This window comes from Rattus norvegicus, chromosome 3, assembly GCF_021556685.1.
Source record: "Rattus norvegicus strain SHRSP/BbbUtx chromosome 3, alternate assembly SHRSP_T2T, whole genome shotgun sequence".
NCBI lineage: Eukaryota > Metazoa > Chordata > Mammalia > Rodentia > Muridae > Rattus > Rattus norvegicus.
The window spans coordinates 17,401,835-17,426,716 of record NC_141536.1 but is presented as its reverse complement, the minus strand read 5'-3'; the positions used below and the strand labels follow the sequence as shown (position 1 = coordinate 17,426,716).

General features: G+C 40.2%; 2 protein-coding genes across 26 annotated transcripts in view; one reads left to right on the top strand and one right to left on the bottom strand.

Moving 5' to 3' along the window:
* Positions 1-21,330, top strand: Rab14 (RAB14, member RAS oncogene family). 3 transcript variants are annotated; one of them, XR_015683453.1, is made up of 9 exons: positions 1-253; positions 8,957-9,015; positions 9,990-10,043; positions 11,527-11,704; positions 12,905-13,038; positions 14,709-14,775; positions 17,743-17,830; positions 18,153-18,183; positions 19,086-21,330. XR_015683453.1 is itself a non-coding variant. In NM_053589.3 (8 exon segments), coding segments are annotated over 7 exon segments (648 nt in total). In that variant the 5' UTR covers positions 37-253; positions 8,957-8,963; the 3' UTR covers positions 19,264-21,330.
* A 1,590-nt stretch (positions 21,331-22,920) lies between these two features.
* Positions 22,921-24,882, bottom strand: part of Cntrl (centriolin) — a 72,721-nt gene continuing 70,759 nt past the window's right edge. For 22 of the 23 annotated variants that reach the window (XR_015683099.1, XR_015683102.1, XR_015683101.1 and 19 more), the window contains 2 exon segments: positions 23,598-23,665; positions 22,921-23,319 (listed from right to left, as the gene is read on the bottom strand). Coding sequence is in view for 11 of the 23 variants with exons in the window: in XM_087652748.1 (XP_087508874.1) it covers positions 23,612-23,665 (54 nt within the window). In the remaining 12 variants the exon portion in view is untranslated. 23 annotated transcript variants of the gene reach the window in all.

Genomic DNA, 24,882 nt, shown 5'->3' with positions numbered 1-24,882 from the left:
GACAGGAAACCCTGTGCAGGGAGCGCCGCCATCTTGGGCCAGCCCGAGGAAGATCCTGAGGGAGCCGCAGGAGCAGCCGCCGCCACCACCGCGACTACCTCCCGAGTGTCTGCAACCTCAGGCCAGCCCGCCTTCCTGCCAGGGCCTTGGCCGACGGATTCCGGCCGCCCTCCCGCCGCGTCCGCCCTCCGCTTCCTCGTCCTGACGTCCCCCTCCCGTCCGGAAAGCTGCCCAGCCACCAGCAACCCCCCAGGTAACCAAGGCCTTCCGCAGGGGCCGCCCGGAGCCGGCCTCCCAGCCCGGCCCTTCCAAGGGGCGGAGGCGAGCCGAGAGGTAGGCGGGCGGCGTCCCGGGCTGGCCCCGCAGGCCGCGGCCGGCCCGAGGGTCGGCGGAGGGCGCCGGCCTGACAGGACTCTGCGGGGCGAGCTGTCGCCCGCGCCGCCCCGTCGGGCTCGCGCTCCCTGCCCGCACCTCCGCTCCGAAGCGTGCGGGGAGGGTGTGTTCCCACCTCTTCTGTCCGGCCTGCGGCGCACAACCGTGGCCTCCGTAGGCCCGGGTCTCGCCGCCTTTGCCCGCAGCTGCAGACCACCCCCGCAGTGTTTCCCCACGCGTGTCGCGTCGTCCTGCCACCCACGAGCCCCAGCCGTGGCAGTCCCACCTTACAGGGCCTCATCTTACAAAAGGCCCCGCATCGGCATCTCGGGCTGCCTCCCGTGTCCTTGTAAGCAACCGCTCTGTAGTCCCGCCTGAAGATTGGGTGTGTGGGACTGACTGTTTCGCGAGGCTCTCCGAATCCATGTAAAGTCCCTGGCCAGCCTGCACGGGGTTAGAACCTACACAGTGTCCAGAAATAACGAAGGGGAAAAGTTTGGGCATCTCGAGAATTTGAGAAAAGACGATGGAGTGGGAATGTTAAAAAACTCCAGTGTGTGCCAGGCACGGGTTTAGGTGTCTTCACACATAGCTTGCTTCAAGTGCCTTTTGAGAGTTTTCCGCATTTTTTTTTTACTAAGGGGCGGGGGACGGACGACGGACTGAAGCCAGAAGTTGTCCTGTGGCTGAGTAATGATGGCACACACAGACTGGCTTTTTCCCCATACAGGCTAGTATGTTTTGTAGTACAGCATGTGTTCAGCGAGGGCTGAGACACACAATGCTGGATCAGTTCAGAGAAGTGACAACTGAATTCCATTTTTTTTTTCTCTTTACTCTGGGTGATAACAGATAAGACCCAAACTCTATCATGTCAGCTGTTACTCTGGCAAATGCTCATTGGAGGAGAGGTGGTGGTAGGATTTCCTCTTTATTTGTAAAGAAAGCTGTGTTCGAAAGTTTACTGGTCATGGCATGTTGTTTCAATGACCTTTTATGTAAATGTGACTAATGAGTACAAATTTGACCCACTAATAATGCAGCTCCCCCTTTTCCCTTCCCTTCAGCAGGGAATTTTCTTGGGAATTCTGTGTAACTGGGAAATGGCAGTACTAGAGTGAGATTCCAAGGCATCGGGACTCCAAAACCTTATACATACTATGCATGGCCAAGTAACACTTCCTAGTTACTTAGCTGACCCTAATCAAGTTAATCAACCTCTCAGACTCAGTGTCCTTATCTATAAGGACTCCCTGTCCTTATAAATTGTGCCCACATTTCAGAGTTATTTCAAGGATTAACTAGAATTTAAAGAAAACTCGGGTTTGGCATGTAAGTGCCTGTAGTTTTGCTAGCCATATAATGGGTGTTTACTGTGTTGATCGAATCCTGTCGAAATAGACTCTGGCTTAACCTAACCTGCCTAATTTGTAGTATATAACCATCAATATATCACTTCTGACCTGGTTTCCTTATTTGTAAGATGAATGTTTAGGACTAGAGATTGTTTATAAAGTAGCTAGTTTACATTAGGGGCTCAATAAGTGGAGTTATTATAAAGATGTAAAAAGTTTAGGTTCTAATTGCTATTGAAAATTCCTTGGAATTAAGGGTGTTTTTTTTAAGTTCTGCTTTCTGTTTTTCATGTTAAATTTTATATTTGTAAACTTAAGCTTTGCAACAGAGCATGAAAATTTCTTGCAGCCAGTTTTTATAGGTCTTATTTGCATACTCTTAGCAAGATATGTAAGATAAAAATGTTCAGACTATAGCTCTGGAGGTGTTTATGTCATTAAAATGTTAGCATGTGGGCCTGGCAAGATGGCTCAGCAGGTAAAGTCTTTTGCTGTCCCTCTTGATAACCAGAGTTAGATTCCGAAGCCCACCTAGTAGAAGGAGAGAATGGATTCATGTTAGCTATTCTCTCTGATGTCTACATGTATACCCACATGTGCACATACATTCAGTCATACACACAAAAGTATTTAAAGTATTTTAAAAGTATGACAGGAGATAAATTATTAATATTAAGAGATACTATATTTCAAACTTTTTAAAGTTTGCAATATAAAGCATCAGTATAGTGAGCATTAATACCGAATTACTGATGAGTGTCTGCAGTGAACACTCTTGGTCTGTCTGCACTGCTCCTCCCATACCCATCTGTATTTCAGACATATTATTAGTAAACTTTTATAATCCTTTCAAGTGCAGGTATCATTGTTTTTTCTGTTAAATACTTATATGGAAGTCAGAACACAGATTTGGGGGCACTTTATTTCTTATTCATATCACACTATCATTAGTGGTAAGGCTTTTTTTCTCTTTGGACGTTGTTAAGTAATCTGGTATTTTAAATTTTTTATTTACATTAATTTACACAAAAGTGCAACCTTAAATGAGTTATGAAAAGTTGGTTTCAGAAATGGACAGATTGTTTTCCAAAGTTGTATTTTTTTTTTTTTAAGATTTATTTATTATATGTAAGTACACTGTAGCTGTCTTCAGACACGCCAGAAGAGGGCATCAGATCTTGTTACAGATGGTTGTGAGCCACCATGTGGGTGCTGGGATTTGAAGGCAGGATCTCTGGAAGAGCAGTCAGTGCTCTTAACCTCTAAGCCATCTCTCCAGCCCCACGGTTGTATTTCTATTATGGAAAAAAAATTGACCATTTTAATTAGATTGGCTATTAGATTGAGTATGAGAGTTTTCTGTTCACCTGACTGACATGTGGCATAGCATTCCGGTTCAGGGGCCTCTAAGCAAGGATACCCCCACTCTTGAGGTCCGTGAAGATAGAGACATTGTTACTCCCTTTTTTGATTATTGTTAAAACCTTTCATAGTGGTTTGTGCTTAGTAGAGATGGGGTGTTTTCATGTTGGTGGTGTTTAATCACAAAAGTGGTCTTGTCTCCAGTGTTTATAACAAAGTATATACATAAAGCCTAAAACTGAAGAGCAGCATTCAGACTCCCGGGCACCAGGACTCTTTAGTGGGTTGCTCCCCTGCTGTTGAGTTAGCTAGATAGAGATTGTGCAGTGATTGAGGCAGAGACCACAGCAGCTATAAACAGTGAACGACAGCATATAGACACACGAGGAGTTAAACAATAAGCCTGCGGAAATGCCTGGTATTGAGTCTCTGTGTTTTACTCTGAGGAGGCCTCTACCAGCACCTTTAGAACTAGTTATTTGGGGGCTGGAGAGATGGCTCAGCGGTTAAGAGCACCCTACTGCTCTTCCAGAGGTCCTGAATTCAATTCCCAGCAACCACATGTTGGCTCACAACCATCTGTAAAGAGATCTGATGCCCTCTTCTGGTGTGTCTGAAGACAGCTACAATGTACTTATATATAATAAATGAATAAATCTTAAAAAAAAAAAAAAGAACTAGTTATTTGGGGCTGAAGCGATGGCTCTGTGGACAAAAGCACCCACTGCTCTTGTAGATGCCCCAGGTTTGATTCTCAGTATGCACAGGGTAGCTCACAACCATCCAGAACTCCAGTTTTAAGAGACCTGACATTGTGCTTGACCTTTTTGCCCACAGACCATGTGGGTGGAGCATATACTATACATGTAGGCAAAATGTTCAACTCATACAATATTTTTTTTAAAAAAAAACAACTCATTTATATAATCTTATTCAGGGAGAGATCTGATTTGGTTTGGCGTGACAATAACTACCATGCAATATATGTTTAGTAACCATTTAAATATAGATATTTTGACTCAGGAATATGTCCATGATTTCATTAAGTGAAAAGAACATGTTGCATGTTTTATACAATTGGTATGTAAAGCTTATATACTTCCTTAACGTGGTATGTTTCAGATTAAGGTAAAGTTGAAAAATACTTTGTTAAAGGAACATTAAGGATGCTTAATATTTAAAATTGGCCACTTGATTACATAGTGCAACAATCGCCAGTGCTTATAGGTTAGTGTGTGAAGGTTTCTTTTGATAGCCAAGGACAGTTATTGTCCACCTCGTGTGTCTTCAACAATTAGTTAAGTAGAGAGCATTGTGCTCTTTGGAGTCAGGCCTCTGAGCTCAGGTTCTAGGTCGGCCATTTACTAACTTTAGAATAGTGGCTAAGGGAGTGAATTTCTCCAAATCTCAAGTTCTTCAGTTTTTGCATGAAATAATAGCTTTATAGAGTTGTAGGATTAAGAATTCATGTAGGTATTACTGTAACACAGACCATTGTATGATTTATTCTCAGATGTTCCTTATTACAGTGGATAAATAATAATAAATCAGTATTACCAATCATCGATAGTTGTTTCTTAAATTTGTGTTTACTTCAAATGTAATTATTTAATTTTTCTTTTTTCTTTCTTTTTTTTTTTTTTTTTTTTGGGAGCTGGGAACCGAACCCAGGGCCTTGCGCTCGCTAGGCAAGCGCTCTACCGCTGAGCTAAATCCCCAACCCCTATTTAATTTTTCTTATTCAGAGTATTAAATTAGAAGCAAAGAAGTGAAAGGTCTGTGCCTTAAAGCATCACCTGGAGGAGGCAGACTGTGCCTGAAAGTAGTCATGCAGATGGCAGGATGGTGCTGTTTGTGAAAGGGAATTGATATTAACTGTGCTGGATACAGTATAGGTCCAAACTGCCTGAGCTAAATACTCTGCTTTCCTCTGAGTTCATTTCCTCTTTTGTAAAATGAGCAACCTAGTAGCTGTCTTATAAGGACGACAGTCAGATGAAGTAGCATTTAGAGTACTGCCTGGTACTTATTAAGTGCCCCAAAATGGAAACATAGCAGTTGTGCTACTAATTTACAAATTGTTCACCACACTTGTTTTCATAGATGCAGCAGTCTCTTTGTTTTTCTTTAAAAAAAAAAAAGGCATTAAAGGCATCTTATATCAGTTTTATCCAAGTAATTTTTATTTATAAAAAGAAATGGAAGAAAAGGTAGCACTTGAGGCTGAGGCAGGAGTATTATAAATGGATGATGTAGTGAGTCCCAGGCCAGCCGAGATGATATAAGGAGACCCCATTTCACAAAACAAAATGGGAAGAAAATGAATTTTTTTTTTTTTTTTTTTTTGGTTCTTTTTTTCGGAGCTGGGGACCGAACCCAGGGCCTTGCGCTTCCTAGGTAAGCACTCTAACCACTGAGCTAAATCCCCAGCCCCAAGAAAATGCATTTTAATCACACGAGTTATATAGGATATTGCTAAGTTTTTTTTTTTTTAAATCAGTGGATACCACAGGGTTGAGTGACTTGTTCTTTCAGCGTGAACTAACCAGCATTTTCTGCTCACATCCCCCCTCTGCCTTTTTTTGACCTTTGAGCTTTAACAAACTTGCCCTTAAATAACAGAGGAATATTTTTTCTCTTTCCAAAGCTAGGCAAACATATTTTGTTCACTTTTTTGGTGGCATGCTTTGAGAAAGTATTCCTGGCTTTCCTCAAGCAATTGTGGGCATATTTAAAAGGAGCCCCTTACACATGACTTGTAAACATGTAATTTTGACTGAATAGACAGACTATGAAATTACTTAAAATTTACCAGTTTCTTATTTTTTAAGAAAGATGTTTTCTGCCTTTGCAGAAATGAATAAATTTGGTGTTTTGTTTGTTTGCTTTTGAGACAGTGTCTTATGTAGCTAAGGCTATCCTCAAACTCAACATGTAGCCAAGGATGATCTCAAACTTCTTCACTGGTGCTCTTTTCTGAGTGCTAGATTATGGGTCTTGTTTATGTGTGAAGCTGGATCTTGGTACATGCTAGTCAAACACTTATCAATTGAGGTACATCCCCAGCACTGTCTGCCTGCTTATGCTTTTAGGGTTTTTATTTGTAATTATAAAAGAAACTTGAACCAAAAAATTATTGTGGTTAAGTAAAAACAAAGCATCAGTGTTCATCCTGAAATAGTGATTATTTAGAAAACTACTGTATTAATGCTTATTATTTTAAAAAATGTCAGAATTCATCATTTTAGTTGACATTTAGAGGATGCTGTGTGTCACAACTAGCATGTACACAGCTCAAGTAGAATTGAATTATAATTTCACAATTACTCCTAGAACACTTGAAGTTTATTGACTTTGGAACTGTTTAAAGGCCATAATTTTTGGGTGTTGTGTGTTGAGGCTTGAAGCCAGGGCCTTGTACATGCTAAGCATGTATTCAACACTAAAATACACCACAAAGCCCTGTAATTACTTGTTTGTCACCTGCCTGCCCATCCGTCTGTCCACCGGTCGGTCCATCCATCCATCCATCCATCCATCCATCCATCCATCCATCACAAGGTCTCTCTTGCTGTCCTGGAACTCACTATACAGGAGTAGGCTGACCTCAAACTCCCAGAGATCTGCCTGAGTATGCCTCCTTAGTGCTGGATTTTAACATAATAAAATAGGAAACAAAGTATATACAAAAAATTTTAGTCAAAAGATGGGAAGAAAATAGGAAAATCAAGGGGAAGAGTGCAAGAAAACTAGTTTACAAATGACTACTTTGGAAAGGAGTTAGGAGTTAGAAACTAATTTGAGGAAAAGAATGTACTGTTTCCATACAGAAGAGAAATTAATGTATTAGGAATTTAATCTTAAAAGTTAGTTAAACAATTAGATCAAGTTTAACCTTGAGGCCAAGTTGTTGTGGGTTTGCTTGCTTGTTGCTTGGGACAGGGTTTTTTTTTCTCTGTGTAGCCCTGGCTGCCCTGGAACTCACTCTGTAAACCAGACTGGCCTTAAACCCAGAGGTCCACCTGCCTCTGTCTCCTCAGAGTGCTGAGATTAAAGGCGTGTGCCACTTCACTGCCTAGCTTAAGGCCAAGTTTGAGTGCCAGTAGTAGCTGAAAAAGAGGTAAGAGAAGAGTTACCAAGTCTAGGATATCAGCTGATCCAACTAGAAAAACTCCTCCTGAAAGAACTGGTTAAGGGAGTTTTCTGCAATGTTGGAGGACTGATTATAAATGTGTCACAACATGCTGGGTACATTGGGAGCAAGGCATAGACTTGTATTGATTGTTGTCTGTACAGCAAAGTAAGGTGACTGCAATTATGTGATGTGCTCTTTAGTTTTCTGTATTAAAGGATTTTTTTTCTTTGATTTTTTTTTATTGCAGATGTTCTTCCTATAGATTCAGTTTTATTATGTTGACATTTTATTTGAAATATAGCATAAGTTATCACAAAATATTCATTAAAACCCTAGAAAGCACACATTTTTGGACAGTTAATAAGTCTTGGTATGTATGATTTTTGTCTTTCCTTAGTTGAAAACTAGTGAAAAATAAATTCATTAGATGATAGCGGTATTAGGATATGTCTCTCTAGAACCTAGCACAGTGTTAGATACATCGAGACACAGCTACTCTTAATTATTTAATTATGCAATTATTGGTAAGTTTATTCAACATGTATGCTTGTCCTCCAGAGAAAGCTAGCACATGAAACATTTATACAGCATGTGGCTTGCTTGGGAAGATTGTTGTTGTTGAGACATAGGTCTCTGTTTTGTCCAGACTGACCTCAAAATCCTGGGTTAAAACAGTTCTTCAGTCTCCAGAGTATGAGCCAGGACTAACGTATGTGTCATTGTGCTTGTGAAATTGGAAGCTTAGGAAAGAAATTGGGATTTTTCTTAGGTTAAACCTACCTACAGCAGTAGGCTGTGATCCTTGGAAGCATCTTGATAGTAAGCTTTTGGATTTCATAAGTGTGAGTACAGCTTTATAGCATTTTTTTTCTCCTAGAATAGTGTATAGAACTTAATTCATGTGCTTTTAATGTATTAAGTTGAGTCATATGAAATTGCTAATTATGTTCTTTTTTAAAAAATCTATAGGAACAACAATTTTGTGTGATAAAATCTAATTTTGATGTCAATTTGATTTGGATACATGATTGTTCTAGACGTTAGATTCTTTGCTAAGTGTTGATTTAAACTAGAAGAGAAAGTTATATTTATGTTAGTGATTACTTTGATATCACAACTTACTGATCAGTTAACAAGGAAAAGAACCTTAAAGGGAGAAGGAGCTATCTAATGATGTTTGACTTAAATTTATAAAAATTTTCTTCTTTGAAAGATTTCCAGAATAACTTTTTGTTGATATTACTCCTTTTTTCGTATATTTCCTCGAGTAAAAATTTGGAGTGTTTTGAAACAATTTTTTCATATTTTTGTGGATCACTTGAGAATATTAAAGTAACATTCAAGAGAGTTGTGAGGGTTGGGGATTTATCTCAGTGGTAGAGCACTTGCCTAGCAAGCGCAAGGCCCTGGGTTCGGTCCCCAGCTCCAAAAAAAAGAAAAACAACAACAACAAAAAAAACAAAAACAAAAAAAAAAACAAAAAAAAAAAAACAAAAAAAAAGAGAGTTTGTGATCAGGTTGGGAATTTTACTGACTTAGATCAAAATTTTGTTTGTATAGTCAGTGTGTTTTCGTAATATGTATGATATTTTTAAATGATGTGTATGTATTTGTGTGTGTGTGTGTGTGTGTGTGTGTGTGTGTGTGTGTGTGTGTTTGGAAAGGGCGGCAGTCATAGGTTTCTATAACTTGTGAACGTTTGCTGAATTAACATAGTTTTCTTTGTTTTCAGTGCCACCATGGCAACTGCACCGTACAACTACTCTTACATCTTTAAGTATATTATTATCGGTAAGTTTACTTAACGTGTATGCTTGTCCTCCAAAGAAAGCTAACACATGGAACATTTATACATCAGTACCTGAACATACTACTGCAGACGTGCATGCTTTTGATGACTTCAGAACTAAAGCTTTTTGATGAAGACACACATGCCTTTTCCATCATGGCCCCGGGTAGTGAAATGATGGTGGTTGTTCTTCAGGGCCACCTGCGAACATGTTAGTGTTGGGGTTATAAAATTAATTTCCTGCTTGTGCTGAAATATCCCAATGTCCTAAAAGTTTCAGGTCCTCTTGAATTCCAAAATAGAGAGAGAGCACCGATTCAGAATTGGTCGTGAAACACACACACACACACACACACACACACACACACACACACACACACACAGAGTTTTGTTTCTTTTTAAATGTCAAGACCTTGCTCAGATTGTCTTAATGCATTTATCCATGAGTGGTTGTAAATAACTGGAAAAGCCCAGATGGTAGGCTGAGTTGCAGACCAGTAGAAAAGCTCTTACAAGCTTATCCTGGCTGTGGACTTGTGTTTGATCTCCACAATGGAAAATAAAACACAACCTGTAAATAAGAAAAGACAAGAAAGGCCATGTCAAGTTTGTATAGCTTTGTGAGATGGCATCTACTGTAATGTAGAGATAAAACGAGACATAGTGAGCCAAGCTTCCAATTTTTAATTTGTTATTTATTTCCGTTTGCTTTTGTGATAGTTCGTTTGGATAGGCCAATGAATGCACTTGGGCTACCCATTTGGAAACAGTTCAGATTACAAGTACTATTCACCTTGTTGGTTGTTTACTAGTCTATCCTGCTAAAGTTAGAAGTGCTCAGTTTGCCTTTTGAGGAGGAAGATGCAGGGGCTGCAGTGTGATGTGCATGATGTTCTGTTACGCAGCAGTTATTGCATACAGTGATGCTGTGCATGAAGGCTGAGAAGTATAACTGCCGTCTGCTTTCTTTACACAGGGGATATGGGAGTAGGAAAATCTTGCTTGCTTCATCAATTTACAGAAAAAAAGTGTAAGTTCAATATGAAAGGTAAAAAAGACAAGTAGCTTACTTTATCCTCATGTTCTCTACGTTTTAAAAAGCACTATTTTTAGTGTATTTTATGCATCCGATTATAACCTGTCTCCATATTTACACTTGGGTTTTTAAAGTGCCATGATTATTTTTCTACAGTTTGTTTTAAAAGATTTATTTTTTTTTTTCTTTTTTCTTTTTTTTTTCCGGAGCTGGGGACCGAACCCAGGGCCTTGTGCTTGCTAGGCAAGCGCTCTACCACTGAGTTAAATCCCCAACCCCTAAAAGATTTATTTTTAAGTATGTGTGTTTATGTGTGTGCTTGTAGGATTATGTACATGTGAGTGCAAGGGCCTTAGAGGCCAGAAACAACAGATCCCCAGGAATTGGAGTGACTTACAGGTAGTTGTGAGCCATCTTGATGTGCTGCTGGGAACCAAACTCGAGAAGTCTGTAGGATCAGTATACACTTTTAACTGTGGAATCATTTCTCTAGACCCATGATTTTCTAATAGGTGCAGATAAAATACAGTATTATTGCCAATTAAATTGTCTTTTAAAAAAATTCATGATGTATGGTTATATTCATGTTGGTTATACTTATTTACTTATATATAAATAAAGACAGGGTCTCACTGTGTAGCTGTGGCTGACCTGGACTTGACTGTGTAGACTGAGTTGTCCTCAAACCCAAGGACATCTATCTCCTGAATGCTGGGATTAAAGGTGTGCCCCATCATGGCAGCTTGTTTGGATTTATTTATTTTGTTTTTTTGAGACAGGATTTCTCTGTGTAGTCCTGACTGTTCTGGTACTCACTGAGATCCACCTGCCTCTGCCTCCAAAGTGCTGGGGTTAAACATTGTGAGCCACCACTACATAGTACGAATTAATTTTTAAAAGTGTAAAATGTTAAATTTAACCCTATCTTTTCTTTTACTTTAAATGTATTTTTTTATCAACTTGTTTGTGTGTGTGTGTGTGTGTGTCTGTGTCTGTGTCTGTGTGTCTGTGTGTGTGTGCATGATCATGCATGTTGGTATATATGAATGTGTATGTTACATGTGGCTAGTACACACAGAGGCCAGAAGAGTGTGTTGGATTCCCTGGAGCTTAAAGTTATAGGCAGTTGGGAATTGTTCAGTGTAGGTGGTACAGGAAACTACACTCTGGTCCTCTGGAAGGACAGCAAATAATGTTCTTCACGACTGTGACATCTCTCAAGCTTCCCACCCCCAAAATCTTAGACACTTTTTCTGTATGTATCATTTTTTCACTATAATCAATTTTGAAATAATTAATAGAATTTTTTCTGTCTTTATCACTGGCTAAAGTTTAGAATACAATTCCTATTGAGGGTGGTGGAGAAAAAGGTCAGTATGTTGTAACTGATAAGCAAAATACAACTGAGAACATGGCATTTTTGTGCTGTGTTCCACACAAGTTTTCTGAAATTAGGCTATTTTCTTTTCTCCAACAGTTATGGCTGATTGTCCTCACACAATTGGTGTTGAATTTGGTACAAGAATAATTGAAGTTAGTGGCCAAAAAATCAAACTGCAGATTTGGGATACAGCAGGACAGGAGAGGTTCAGAGCTGTTACACGGAGCTACTATAGAGGAGCTGCAGGTGCGCTCATGGTGTATGACATCACCAGGTAAGATGACATCCTGCTTTGAAGTAAACCACTACTTTGGGCAGTATGGTTTCTTTTTTATTGATTTGGGTCTCCTTTAGTTTGTAATTGGATATCCGTAAATTAATTTATTTGGGGTTTTATGACTTCTGCTCTAAAGCTTGAAAAACTTTTTAACATGCTGATCTTCTCTAGAAGTTGGTGAAAGAAAGACCATGGGATAATGGGGCCTAAAAGAAGAACACAGACTGCAGAGTTAGCTGTCTGAAGAGAGGCGGCTTTATATGAAACTTACACTTCAGGAAGGCAAGCTAGTGCTAAGGAATTCTATTCGGTGTGTGTTAAAATCAACACCTCTGTGAATAGGAGCAGTGAGGCATGAGACACTTAGTAGACTGGTTCATTTTGGTGTTGGAGTATAATGAATGTTTGAATATTACTCATTTACTTAAATTCACTTTTCTACCACGAATTGAAGTGACTTAAAACCCTACATCAAGATTCAATTCATGACAACATGGTGTTTTCTAGAAACTCAGAGCATTTGATATGAGGTCACAAAACAGGAATATAAAGGTTTGACTTTGGAGCATGTAGCCAAACTGCCCCTTACTAGACCTGAACAGGTCTTTCTCTGCTGTGAGATAAAAATGAACTGGTCGCCTCTCATCATGATGCAGAGTCAGCCAAAGCACTCCTAAGAAGAGCTCCTCCCTCCTGAGGGGACAGAGACAGTGAGTGGGACCAAGTGAGAGCTGGAGACTGAGAAAAAGCTTTGTGCTGGCTCATTTTGAAGAGTCAGAGAGGCTGAGCATAAGAAGCCTGAGCTGTGCACAGGGAAGGAGCCCCTTGCTGTGTGACTCCTCTCACTCTGACACACTCTTGAAAATGCCGCGTTAGAATATTTATAGGGACTGATAGAATTATATACATAAAGCCTCGGTAGATTTTCAGCAAATAGTAAGGTAAGTTTTAATTTTCTTCATTGTATGGGCAGTTGGTACATGATCAGTAGATGGTCTTGTGGGGAGATTATAAACCTGGCTGTGGTACAGAACTGCCTCATTATGAGTTATTACTGCATTCCTGATGACTTAATTAAAGGTCCCGTCCATTACCAATACTCTGAAATATGATGTGTGCTTAACATGCAGTTTATTTTGCTTTTAAATATATATTTTAAGTATAGTAATATTGTGGTAAAATTTATGTGTATTCAAGTGATCAAAAGCACTTCATATGGAAACAGCAGAAATGTCCATCAGCTAAAGGAATGGATACACATCAATCAGGTGGCATATCCACACAGTGAACTGTTTTTGAGCTGTAAAAAGGATGACTGATACATATCAGATGTAAGTTAAAAGGCCACAGGTGATTCTCTATACTGACCTAGAATAGGCAGGAAGATCGCAAGGGCATGGCAGCACAGACTCTCTCTTTTGAGGGTCCTGTGAATGGTTTAGAATTTGATTGTAGTGATGCTAAAAGTAAATTGTATTTTTAAAGGGCTTACGGTGATTGATTATATTTCAATATTTACTGAAAAAAGTACTTTGGATGTTAGGTTCTCGGTGACTTTAGATAATTCATGGTCTCAGGTTGCTGGAAGAGTGATGACACTTTTCTACCAATTATTTCTATCAATCCTTAACATTTTGCAACTTAGAAGTTCCCGCTTTGATAATAGTTTTTATCTTTGGTGTCAGCTATAACTGTTACAAGGCACTTTCCTGAGCTGACACTGAAGCTTGTTATGTCAGTAGTTTTGCCACAGTCAGAATGCAGTGAGTACGCTTGTAAACGTAGTGTGAAGTCAGGAAGTAGAAAGCTGAGCCATCCTAGCGTGGAACCTGTCTGCGTGTGGATGTGTTGTGTTAGGGTAAGTTAGATTAGTGCAGATGACATCATGCTTTTTAAATTTGCTCAGATAAAGTAAACATATACCACAGTCTGAATCTCCAGGTGCTTTAACCACCTTGCAAGTAAGAGCTGCAAGATAACAGCTTTCTTTCTGGTAGCTGAGGTCTTGAATTTCTAGATGAATGCATTAAATGCCCTTTTTAAAGGCAGTTTTTAATCTCTGTATTAACTCAGTCCAGAGTAGTATGGACAAGGAACTTCTAGCATTTAGGAAGTAGAGGAAAGAAGATCACAAGTTGGTGGCTGGCCTGGGAAGCATTTTAAAAAAAAGGGAAGAAGAAAGTAAAAGAACAGTCTAGCGAAGATGAGTGGTGTACTGATTTAGTGTGTCCGCCTTATCTCTGACTAGAGTCGTAACTAGAGGGTAGGTGCAGAGGTACTGTCTCCCTGAGTGTGTTGTTGGGTACATGTTTGGTACTGTTCTCCAATTTGTGACTAGACCATCTGGATGATTTTAGGGAATGTTTTGAGTCTAAACTGCAAATCTTGGTTCTGAATAGTTTGTGGTTTGCTTGCATATTGGTGTGTTTATATACATTTGCCTTAAATATTTCTGATATCCTTAATATAGTTGGATATTGAGCTATTTAAAAATGAGTTGGTGGCCAGGTATGATGGCACGCACCTGTAATCCAGGACATGGGAGGATTGAGAGAAAGTTGGCTACATTAAGAGAGGGAAGATGGCTTGACCTACAGAGTGAGACCTTGTTTCAAAGCACAAAGCACAAAGTTTGGCTAGAGTTTTGAGAATTAGGTTGGTTCTGTTTACAGCTGTTCTTTGGAGTAACCATCCTGTTAAAGTAGAAATACACAGAGTTTGGATCTTTCAATTAAAGTTTGTATATGTATGTATAGATTTATATGTTATTTGCTTGTTTGTTTTTGAGACAAGGTCTCACTGTAGTACAAGCCATAATACAAGGGACTCACTTAGGGCCATGACGGCTCAAATTCAGGGCACTTGTGTCCTACCCTAGCCTTTGAGTTGTGGGGATTACAGTGTAAGGCACATCATACCTGGTTCTTTTTTGTTGTTGTTGTTGTTCTGAACCAATGGCAATCATGTGTAGAACCAACACATTCTGATTTTAACTTTGCAGAAGAAGTACATATAACCACTTAAGCAGCTGGTTGACAGATGCAAGGAACCTCACCAACCCAAACACTGTAAGTTAATACCTAACTGTATGAGAGGTTTACAGCTAACCCACACAGGGCAAGCCTTGTACTGGTGAGATCTTGTCATTTGGGTTGTATGAATAAGAGACTATTCCCTCATTCTCTTACTCACTCACTCACTGCATTCATATTTTCTTTGATGCTAGAGACCCAGGCCTCAGGTACGCTAGGCAGATATCTGCTATGAAGCTACGTCCCCAGTCCCAAGTATCTTGATTTTATTCTTAGACTAATTGAAGAAAACTCTTAGTTTTGGTTGCTTCCAGGTTTTCTATTTTTATTATATTTTTTATGTCTGGATCTTAAAAAAAACCAAAAACCAAAGCTATGAATGAGGTGGTGCTCTCAGAGTTATTATAATCTGAAATATAAATTTAAAAAGCTTCTGGATTAAGTTTGTAAAATATTACTATCAGAGGAAACTGGGCAAAACTGTGCAAGGGCTCTTTTTGATTTTTTACAGTTGCATGTGAATTTGTAATTATCTGAATAAAATGTCAACTAAAAGTAAGTATTCTATATACTCTAAATAATTAACTTCTTAGCAAGACAGAAAAGATACTGAAATGTTTAAAGGACAGCTGCCATTATTGTCTAGCAGAGAAAACAAGCTTCAGGTTTACAGAGAAGCCATAAAACCACCTGAAAGATGAGTTAGAAATGTGGTGATGGCTCAGTGATGGTGAGCGCAGACGGGCAGGGCCTTCTGCAGAAGCCAGCTTACAGGGGTGTCAGTGTTGGTGGGTTTCCTGGAGGGTGTTTGTTAGAAGAACAGTGTTTCCCTTAGCTTTGTACCTCTTGTGCTGCTAAGAGGCCTGGACCGGTAAGAGAGGATGAGTGGTGAGAGACCAGTTTTGCTAGTATGGAGCCTAGAGCTTTTGTTTTTGTTTATATTAAATTCGCTGTTGCTATGCATAGAGGCCTATGGATAAATGTCCATAGCAGCTTTATTTGTGATAACTAGAAACCAAAAGCAGGCCAGCTACCACAGACACGTGAATAGCAAAACAGTTTGGTTTTACATATCCCCACTACAGTGAGCTATTCAGCCACACCAAAGAAGGAGTTATGGTAACGGCATCAGCACTGATGAATCTCAAGAGAATTTTGCTGAGTTTAAAAGTCTAAAAAGCAGGGGTTGGGGATTTAGCTCAGTGGTAGAGCGCTTAAGGCCCTGGGTTCGGTCCCCAGCTCCGAAAAAAAAAAAAAGCTTACATATTTTATGATCCCATTGGCGTGTTTCAAAATGGCAGTCCTGTAGACAGATAAAGAACAAACTGATTGCCAAGGGTTGGTTAGTGAAGGGTAGGTGGCTGATAGAACTGTGCAGAATCAGCAGTAGCAGTTTCTTGGTGGTGATGGTAGTTCTGTGCCCAGATGGAGATGACAGCTGGTGAGTGTTATTGCACTGCCCAGAACCACATGTGGACATAGTCACAGAAATGGGTTTGAAAAAATGGGTATCTTAGGGCTGTAATTGTACCAATGTTAGTTTTCTGGGTTTGAGAGTATAATATGGCTCTGTGAGTTACTAAAGAATTTAAAAAATGTTTTTCAAAGCCTACTTTATATTACTGTTTTCTATGAAATTGCCTTTTGTTTTTATGGGAAAAGTATGTACTTTTCATTTTTGTTACTGTTTTGTGCCTCTTTGTTACCAGACCTCTTGGGGGGTGGGCAGTAGAGACTGGAGATTGACGTGTAGTTGGGAAGAGAAAATACTTCTTTTTGAAGAGGGTGGTGGTGGAGGGAAGTGATGGAGACAGTGTGCCTGCTAGGCACATGCTCTGCCCAGCCTTCAGTCTAGAAGGTTTACCTCTTGGTTTGAATGCCTGTCTTATAATGACCCTATCCTAGGCTGGATTTCTCTTTAAGTGTCATTATTTTATTGTTCAAATGACTATGAACATTATTTTCCCTTGTCAGTGGTCACTTGCACTTTGAAGAATGTTTTTTGATTATACCATTTAACTTATATAGAAATAATTGATTAGTTCATTGGACCCCAACATTTGAAAGTGGAAGAGACAAAGTACTAATTTTATGTGGACAAAAAAGTTGGGAAGTACTTGTTGGTTGGAATCATTGTTTCCTAACATCTGTATCTGTTAAAAGAGGCAGAAAGGCAGAAGAGGGGCTGACATCTCTGCCCTTTGTGCCTTAAATAACCAAAACACCATTGTTTTCTTACCTTTAGTCTTTAAACAGTTTTACTTTGGTAAAACTCCAAAGTAGACGGTGAGGTGATGTTTGTCCAAGGATTCGAACCTATTGTGTGTTTATCCCGTGCCAGCTTCTTTCACAGACAGAAGCATTGCTAGTTAGTGATAGAAAGTTATAACCCTCCTGGGATAACATCAGCTAGGACAGTGTTGTCTCTACGTCACAGTTTGCATTCTCTAGGGTTCTAATGCCCTCCGCTAACTCTGTCTTATTTTAATTTAAGGGGAAGGTAATTACTGTTACCCTGAATGAGTTAAACTGGTGGTTTTCAAGTTTCTTCAGGGTTGTAGAATCTTTTGAGAACCTGAAAGCCACAAGCCTCCTCCAGGGAATGTTCATGGTTATGGTGCTTTGCATTTAATTTTAGGGCATTCTTACTAATCTTGCTTACTCTTTGGCCTAGACCAGATATGAACTAACTGGCTTGTGAGCCATCTTCACCTAATGAATGACTTTTCTACTTTTAAGGGACTTGTGACAACAATAAAAATAATATTCAGCAAAACTCCTGTGGGGCTCACAAATCTAAAATATGCCTTCTCTTCCTTACGGCACGTTGTCAGTCCCCCACCCAGCTTGTTGCCAGGGTCCTTCTTGGTGCTCTTGCCTTTGTAAAGGCTCTGTAGTCCAGGGCACTTAGGGGTCGTTTTTTGTCTTGTTAAGACTTTTGTATTTGAGAATTTTCATAGGTATTTTTGTTCTAAGACACCTTTTCTTTTGTTCACAAATTAGGTAATAATTCTCATAGGAAATAAAGCAGATTTGGAAGCACAGAGAGATGTTACCTATGAAGAAGCCAAACAGTTTGCTGAAGAAAACGGTGGGTTGAAGACTTAACACTCTTCTGTGGGAGTTTTAAAGGAGAGGAGTTTTAGATCATGCAGGTTATTTAATATTAAAAAAAAAAAAAAAAACCTTTTCAGAAATCTGAGTAAGGAAATGAAGTGTTTGTTTCTGTGGTACATGTTCGTAGTAATGCAGCTACTGAATGATAAGTGCAGATCTGCCCCTGCCTCAGACACGTGCTCCTTCATAAGGGCTGGAGGAGGAGGACGGGCAGCTGTGTGGGCCCTGCTCACATGTGACTGAAGAGTGCTTCTGACTCTGCAATGTTCTAATTTTAGTCTGAATTTTATTTTTAGGCTTATTGTTCCTTGAAGCAAGTGCAAAAACGTAAGTATGGCTAAAATCTAGATCATGTTTCAGTTCCACGTAGAGTAGAATCATGTGCTGTGTAAGTGGGTGATGCTGTAGACACCCATGTGAGCTGTGCTGTGTAGTGAGGCTGTGACAGTGCCCACAGCAGGAAGAGCAGTGAGCAGAAGCCTTTGTTTCACAGTACAAGGGAGTGCGAGCCTTTGTAACTTAAAGAGTTGTACCTCATCGTGTCCCCTGGTCCCAGGTCAATACATGAAACTGCTGGCGCAATCTCACAAGTGTCTGACTCTCACAGCCAAGGTTAAGGTTGGTATCTTGAACATGCAGCTCAGCCAGCATGTTCACACAGCATTAATGATCACCTTAAAGAATGATTCAAGGACATATGTACTCAGTGGCTAATGGGGCACAGTGAACACTTCCTGATTGTCCTTGGAGTTCAGCATTGACCCCCAGCACTCCCCAGTCATCGTTCTATATCCACACCAGGCAAGGACAGGCCAACCTCTTCAAATTTTTAGTCCCAAGAAAGCCGATCTGTGAACATGGTTAAACATGACTGTGTTGCCATCACATGATAAAGATAGCATAGTTTTACACATGGCTGTTTATAAAATACTGGTAAGCCTGGAATTCTGTCAGCACATTTGGAGAAGTTTTATTTGGAGAACCTGCTGTCATTTCAGAAGTGGCTATCTCAGGTGTCATGCAATGTATTAACAGAGAGCTGCAGTGAGTAGAAGATAGAAGTTCGCAAACCGATGTTCTCTTAGCCCAGTCTTCTGGTAATCTCCTATTAGATGACAGTGGCTAATTGGAAGACATGACAGTTCACTAAAGGTTTGCAGGTCAGCGTAAATGCCTTACATATTCTAGAAAGCTGTGCTTTGTGAATAAAGTTGTTGATTGTCTTTTAGGGGAGAGAATGTAGAAGATGCTTTTCTTGAGGCTGCCAAGAAAATCTATCAGAACATTCAGGATGGAAGCCTGGATCTGAATGCTGCCGAGTCTGGTGTACAACACAAACCCTCAGCCCCGCAGGGAGGACGGCTAACCAGTGAACCCCAACCCCAGAGAGAAGGCTGTGGCTGCTAGTGACCTCTTTGCTCTGGTCCCTCATTTGACCTTTCACCTCTGTCTGTTGGAAGCAGTACTTTTTACTGCCTTCTTGTCTTCTGTACATCTTACTGGGTTTAATTAAAAAAAGAAAAAACAACTCTTGTAAAAACAGTTTAACAATACTAAACTGCTAAACAACTAGATGTAATCAGGTTATCAAAGGCAAGTAGAGTAATAAATCTCTCCTGCATGGTAAATCTAGACTTCCCCCTTTGATTGTCCTTGTGATAGGTTTGTCACCAATCTATGATTTAAACTGAGCACTGATGCTGGACCTGATTTTTACCTTCCCTTTGGCAAGGCTTTGTCTAACTGTACGGTTTAAATTTGATCTTTTCAGCCTTTCTCCCATCTTTCAACTGTTGAGTATGTCTGTTGTAGCCAGTAAGTTCACTGCTGTGAAATGACTTCTGATGGTAGAGAAAAGGGTCTGCAACTGCTTTTGTTTTTGTTGGATAAATTCCCTGTTGTAGGGGTGGCATTTTTCTTGATGAGGTTTGCTTCTGTCTTAGCCTTGCACAGGGAAAAATACCCATTTATCTTTTCTTGTGCTTAATAGCTTTATCTTTTTTTTAAATTTTTACACTATCTTATTCTTTTCTCTTTAACAGAAAGTAAATATGTATAAAATTTGAAGGAACCTAACTAACAATACCTTCTGTGTATATTATTTTAATGAAGAAAATAAATTGATTACTGGCATTGGAACAGTATAAAATACCAGTTTGTACAGTGTGACCTATATGTGACCATGTTACTCTCTTCCATTTCACACAAGGAAATAGACACAGCTGCAGTTCACAAGTAACACTGGCTCCACTCCTTGGTGCTGGCAGTGTTTGGGGACAGACATAATGCTGGAAAGAGCTCCTGGCATCAGCGGAAACACTAGCGGATTCTATTCCATCTTCCCACTGGGGCTTACCTGCTGATTTCTTTTTTTTAACTGTTCTTGTGTAATCAACGTGCTCACCTGCTTTTCTTTTTGTAAACATTTTGTGTTATAGGCTGCATTCTTGCCTTACTGTATAGAAAAAGGAAGAAGGCTGGGTTTAATATTGCACATTTTAAGCTTTTATACCTTTATCTTAGAATGGTCAACTTCTGGACCAGATAGCCAGAACCACAGGTCTGCTGTTAAGGGATTTTAAATTGTGCATTTTTAACACTACAGTGAAATAATTTGGTATTATCCTTTGTGTTCATAGTTTGAGGGGCTATTTTATGTCATGTTGGCATAAATTGTTTTGTAAAAGGGAAGGTGTTTCTAAATGTGTGCACTGAAATAACGTAAGTCACTGCTTTGCACTGGGTGGTCTGGCCACGGGAAGAACACCACCTTGCAAGAGGAAGCGATCTCGGCAGCACCTGCTTCACTCAGTTCTTCCCTTCTCTTGGTTTCTAGCAGAGTTTAAAATGGCTGAGAATTGAGAGGTCATTGGAAATGCACGTAGGTAAGCCTGAGCACATTATATAAAATGCTCCTAGCTCAATGCTGTGTTTAAAATACACATTTTAAATCCCTCTTTACCAGACACTAATGTAAAAGTACATCTTCTGGATTATAAACATGTGGTTCCAGAGTTTTGTATAGTCAATGTTAAATAAAAGCCAAAACTGGAATGTGCAGAAAATAGGATTCGGGTTTTTTTTTTTTTTTTTTTTTTTGGGTGGATTCACCGTTTTTGTCCTTGTTTAACTTACAGGAATCTTGGCGTAGGCTGGTATGTTCTGTTAAAGACTTAGCGTGATCCATTTGCTTATATACTGTTGCATCACAAGGGATTCACCCAGGGACCATGGCCTGCTGGTGTGTGTATATATTTACAGAACAAATCACCCATGGGGATATAAGGTGGCAATCACAAAGTAAAGACCCTCGGCCTGTTTAGGTGCAATACCCCAGTTCCCAAAGTTAGTTACAGTGGGTCTCAATTGTTTTTGTGACAGAAGGATTTATTCAGACTGCTGTACTCTTTATTTGATGTAACAAAATGCTATTATCTAAATATTTGTAAATAAAGTACCTGTATCTAGATTAAATTGAACGTAGTTGTATTATTTTTGAACTGTGAGACATTTTTCAAATGAATATTTGAACTATCAATTTTTATTGCAGCATTGTGCTTAGTGTATGGTGAGGTCTGGGCAACAAAAAAACTACCAACTGGGCTGGAGGTTCATCCGTGTATATTGCATCTTTGAGGCCAGCACATTGGTGGCTAATAGTGTTTTCACTCTTCTGTATGTGGGCCCAGATTCTATTTGCATGTGTAACCACTGTAATAAATTTGGGAGCTTAACGATAAAGAAGCAGACTGTCATATCTGGCAACATCTGAGAGCCAGAGACTGGGCAGAGTGGATTTCTGTTAATTTTTAACTCACAGGAGCTTGTCCTTGTGTAGGTGTCTCGCTGTGCTTTTGCTGTGGAGGAGCCCCTCTGGTGTAGTTGTTTTTTCTGAGGTGTTGGATGAAATGATGGTTGGAGGTGGTCACATGGTACTAGTAAAGGCTGTACAAAGTCGTTTTTTTAGATGTCTGGAACTGGCAAGTTTTTGGTGTGTGTGGTGGGTCAAACCCAGACTCTGCACAATACTAAGCAAGCAATCAGGTGCTCTGAAAGCTGTTTTTTTTTTTTTTTTTTTTTTTTTTTTTTCGGAGCTGGGGACCGAACCCAGGGCCTTGCGCTTGCTAGGCAAGCGCTCTACCACTGAGCTAAATCCCCAACCCCCCCTGAAAGCTGTTTTGAGGATGGCTTTAAATGCGACCTTAAAAGAAATAGATGGTTTAGTTCCCTCACCATAAACAAAAGTGACCAGATAGTTTCCATTACTATTTATGTGGTGGTAGAGATGAAGATTTATGTGGGAATATGAGAGAATATTTCCCCTTCACTAGGTCCTGTTCCCGTACTGTGTCAATAGTTGCCATTAGTCCATACCTTTAAGTATTTTACAAAGACATAAAGTGGAAGTATAAGAATACAAAAGATGGGGCTGGGGATTTAGCTCAGTGGTAGAGCGCTTACCTAGGAAGCGCAAGGCCCTGGGTTCGGTCCCCAGCTCCGAAAAAAAAGAACCAAAAAAAATAAAAAAATACAAAAGACAAGTTTTGTGTTGGAAATACATGCCTTCTAGATAATGCACAGTAAGTGGTGTGACGTCTAATTTCTCCTGTAATTCTATGTATTCTGTAACTCTAGCCAGGTGGCTGTAGTGAGGGACTGCTGTGCTGTGCTGAGCTGACATGGTGCAAAGCTGACTGTGGCTCAAAAGGCTGTGTAGCCAAGACAGTCAACATCTTATGACCGTTGAAGCCACAAAGCTGTGACAGTTGCTCTTGCTCCTAAGGAAATGGGTCAGTCATAGAGTTGAATGGTTAGGGGTTGTCCACTTTAATACACTCACCATCAAAGCTGAGTCTCTAGAGTATAGTCTTGACACTGTCCACCAAAGAATTACTATTAAATTGGCTAAGGAAAAGCAGCCTAAGGGTGGCGATTTCTTAATAGGTACTTGTGATGAAGCACCCAGTGCTAAGTAGACCAGGTGAAAAGTGGAAGAAATGGCTGGAGTATTGTTATTGTCTTGGAATGAAGGTAACCTGTGAAAAGTTAGACGGCAGACACAAATTGACTGTACCTTTTATTTTCATATTAAAAATAAATTTTGGATCAGAATCAAAAATAATAACTTATTAATTACGCCTAGGGGCTTTTAGTACATTCTGGTGACTTGACATACTCAGTATATGTGGTTTCACTGGCTTTATAAAAATGTTCCAAGATTGGAAGAGAAAGGTAAAAAGTAGCCGCTTCCGTCCTATGTTAATACACACATCTAGTCCACAAGTGTATGTGATTTACAGAAACCCAGGTGTACATGGTGCGAGCTACAGTGCACTTTCATCTTCACAGGGTCTTGATAGTGACATTGACATTCCATTAGGATGTCAGTGAGGTAGGAGAGTAGCTATTTCCTCTACGGTTTACACATGACCATTTTCCTGGCCTTGGCAGGAGCTGCTTTTCCTACAGTAAGAGAGAAGCAGAATGGATGAATTAAACCTCTGTGGTGGTGGCATGGTGACTGGCAAAATAATGCGCTTTAGGACTGCTTTGGAATTTGTTTTGTAGTGCTGGGGATTGACTCTGGGGACGTGTATATATGCTGGGCAAGTGCTCTACCATTAAGTCATATCCCCAGTCCCCAAAATGCTTTAAGATGTTATAAAATGATGAAAGATGAGGTTAGTTTTCCTGGGGCTGCCAGAATTCCAGGTGTTTTAATTGCTGGGTGGCTGACATACCTGCAAGCAGACACTCAGTGGCGGTAAATGTTTGGTTCTGATGGAACCTGCAGAACTTGGAAGGAGCTCTGAAAAGAAGGGAACTGATTTTAGCCACAGAAGCCAGCCCCAATCCCAACCCAATTCAAAGTGGGATTGTCACAGTGGCCCAGATGACAACCCCAGACTGAATTGCCTACAATGCTCCTGTGCCCCCGTTATCTTGTAGAGCACCTCCAAGGCCCATGTGTGTTTCTGTACCCATTGCCTTACAGTCTTAAGCTCTGGTGGGCAATGCAATCTGGGCCTTTACCTGACTTGTCTCAACCACTGGTGTTAAGGTAAGCACCCGGATTAGCGCTGCTGCCCATTAGGTGTGTGCCTTAGGCGAGCCATTTGCTCCTCAGGCCAATCAAGGAGGTGACTGTGTCTCCATCCAAACTTGGCTACTAGTGAGTCTCTTTTTCTACCACCTCCACTCCTCTTCCACCCTTCCAGTCTCCCAACACGAGGCAGGAGAGGAAGGATGGAGAGGGGGTTGAGATCATTAGACTACTTTTTGCTGATTAGGGGTATTGAGTTCCCTGGCGCAAGTTTGATTTTTGCAGTCAGGAAATCTCGTTTCTTCTCGATTTTTTTTTTTTCTTTTTCTTTTTAACACACAACCACTTAACCAAGAGCAGCCAACCACCAACTGGTTCAGCAGCAGGAGCAACTGCCATCCCCCCTGGGGCTCTAGCATTAAATACCCGTTCAAGAGTCCCCAGAATTCCAAGTGTCATACACTTGTGGAAACAGTCAGCAGCTGGCAGGCTCACCCCCTGTTGGAGCATGAGGTAACTCAGTCAGCGCTGTGGGTGATCTAAAGTCACCCCATAGCCCACACCGGGGATCTGTAATTAACATTCCTGTATTTAAAGAAATTCTCACTACAAACTGTCCTTGGATACTCCTTGTGATTTACAGTCTACTCAGGATACGCTGCTTTCTGGTAAAGGTAGGCTGGCTGCTATATCCTGATTGGGCCTTTGCCATACTCTTGACCTGTTATTTACAACTTTTTGTAGTTCCTTACCTATATAAAGGGACAATGTGTAGCTTTCTAGATGGGGTGTTGTATGTATAGTGTTTAGGATGTACATAGAATAAGCACCGGAATATGGAAGCCATTTTCTGCTCATAATTATGCGTTACTGTTGACCAGTTCCACGGGTTACTTTTTGTTCCTATTAACTGATTGGTAACTAAGTCCCACACAGGAAACCTTTGAGATCCAGAGTTTTACAGACAGGAAATGAAATCTGAA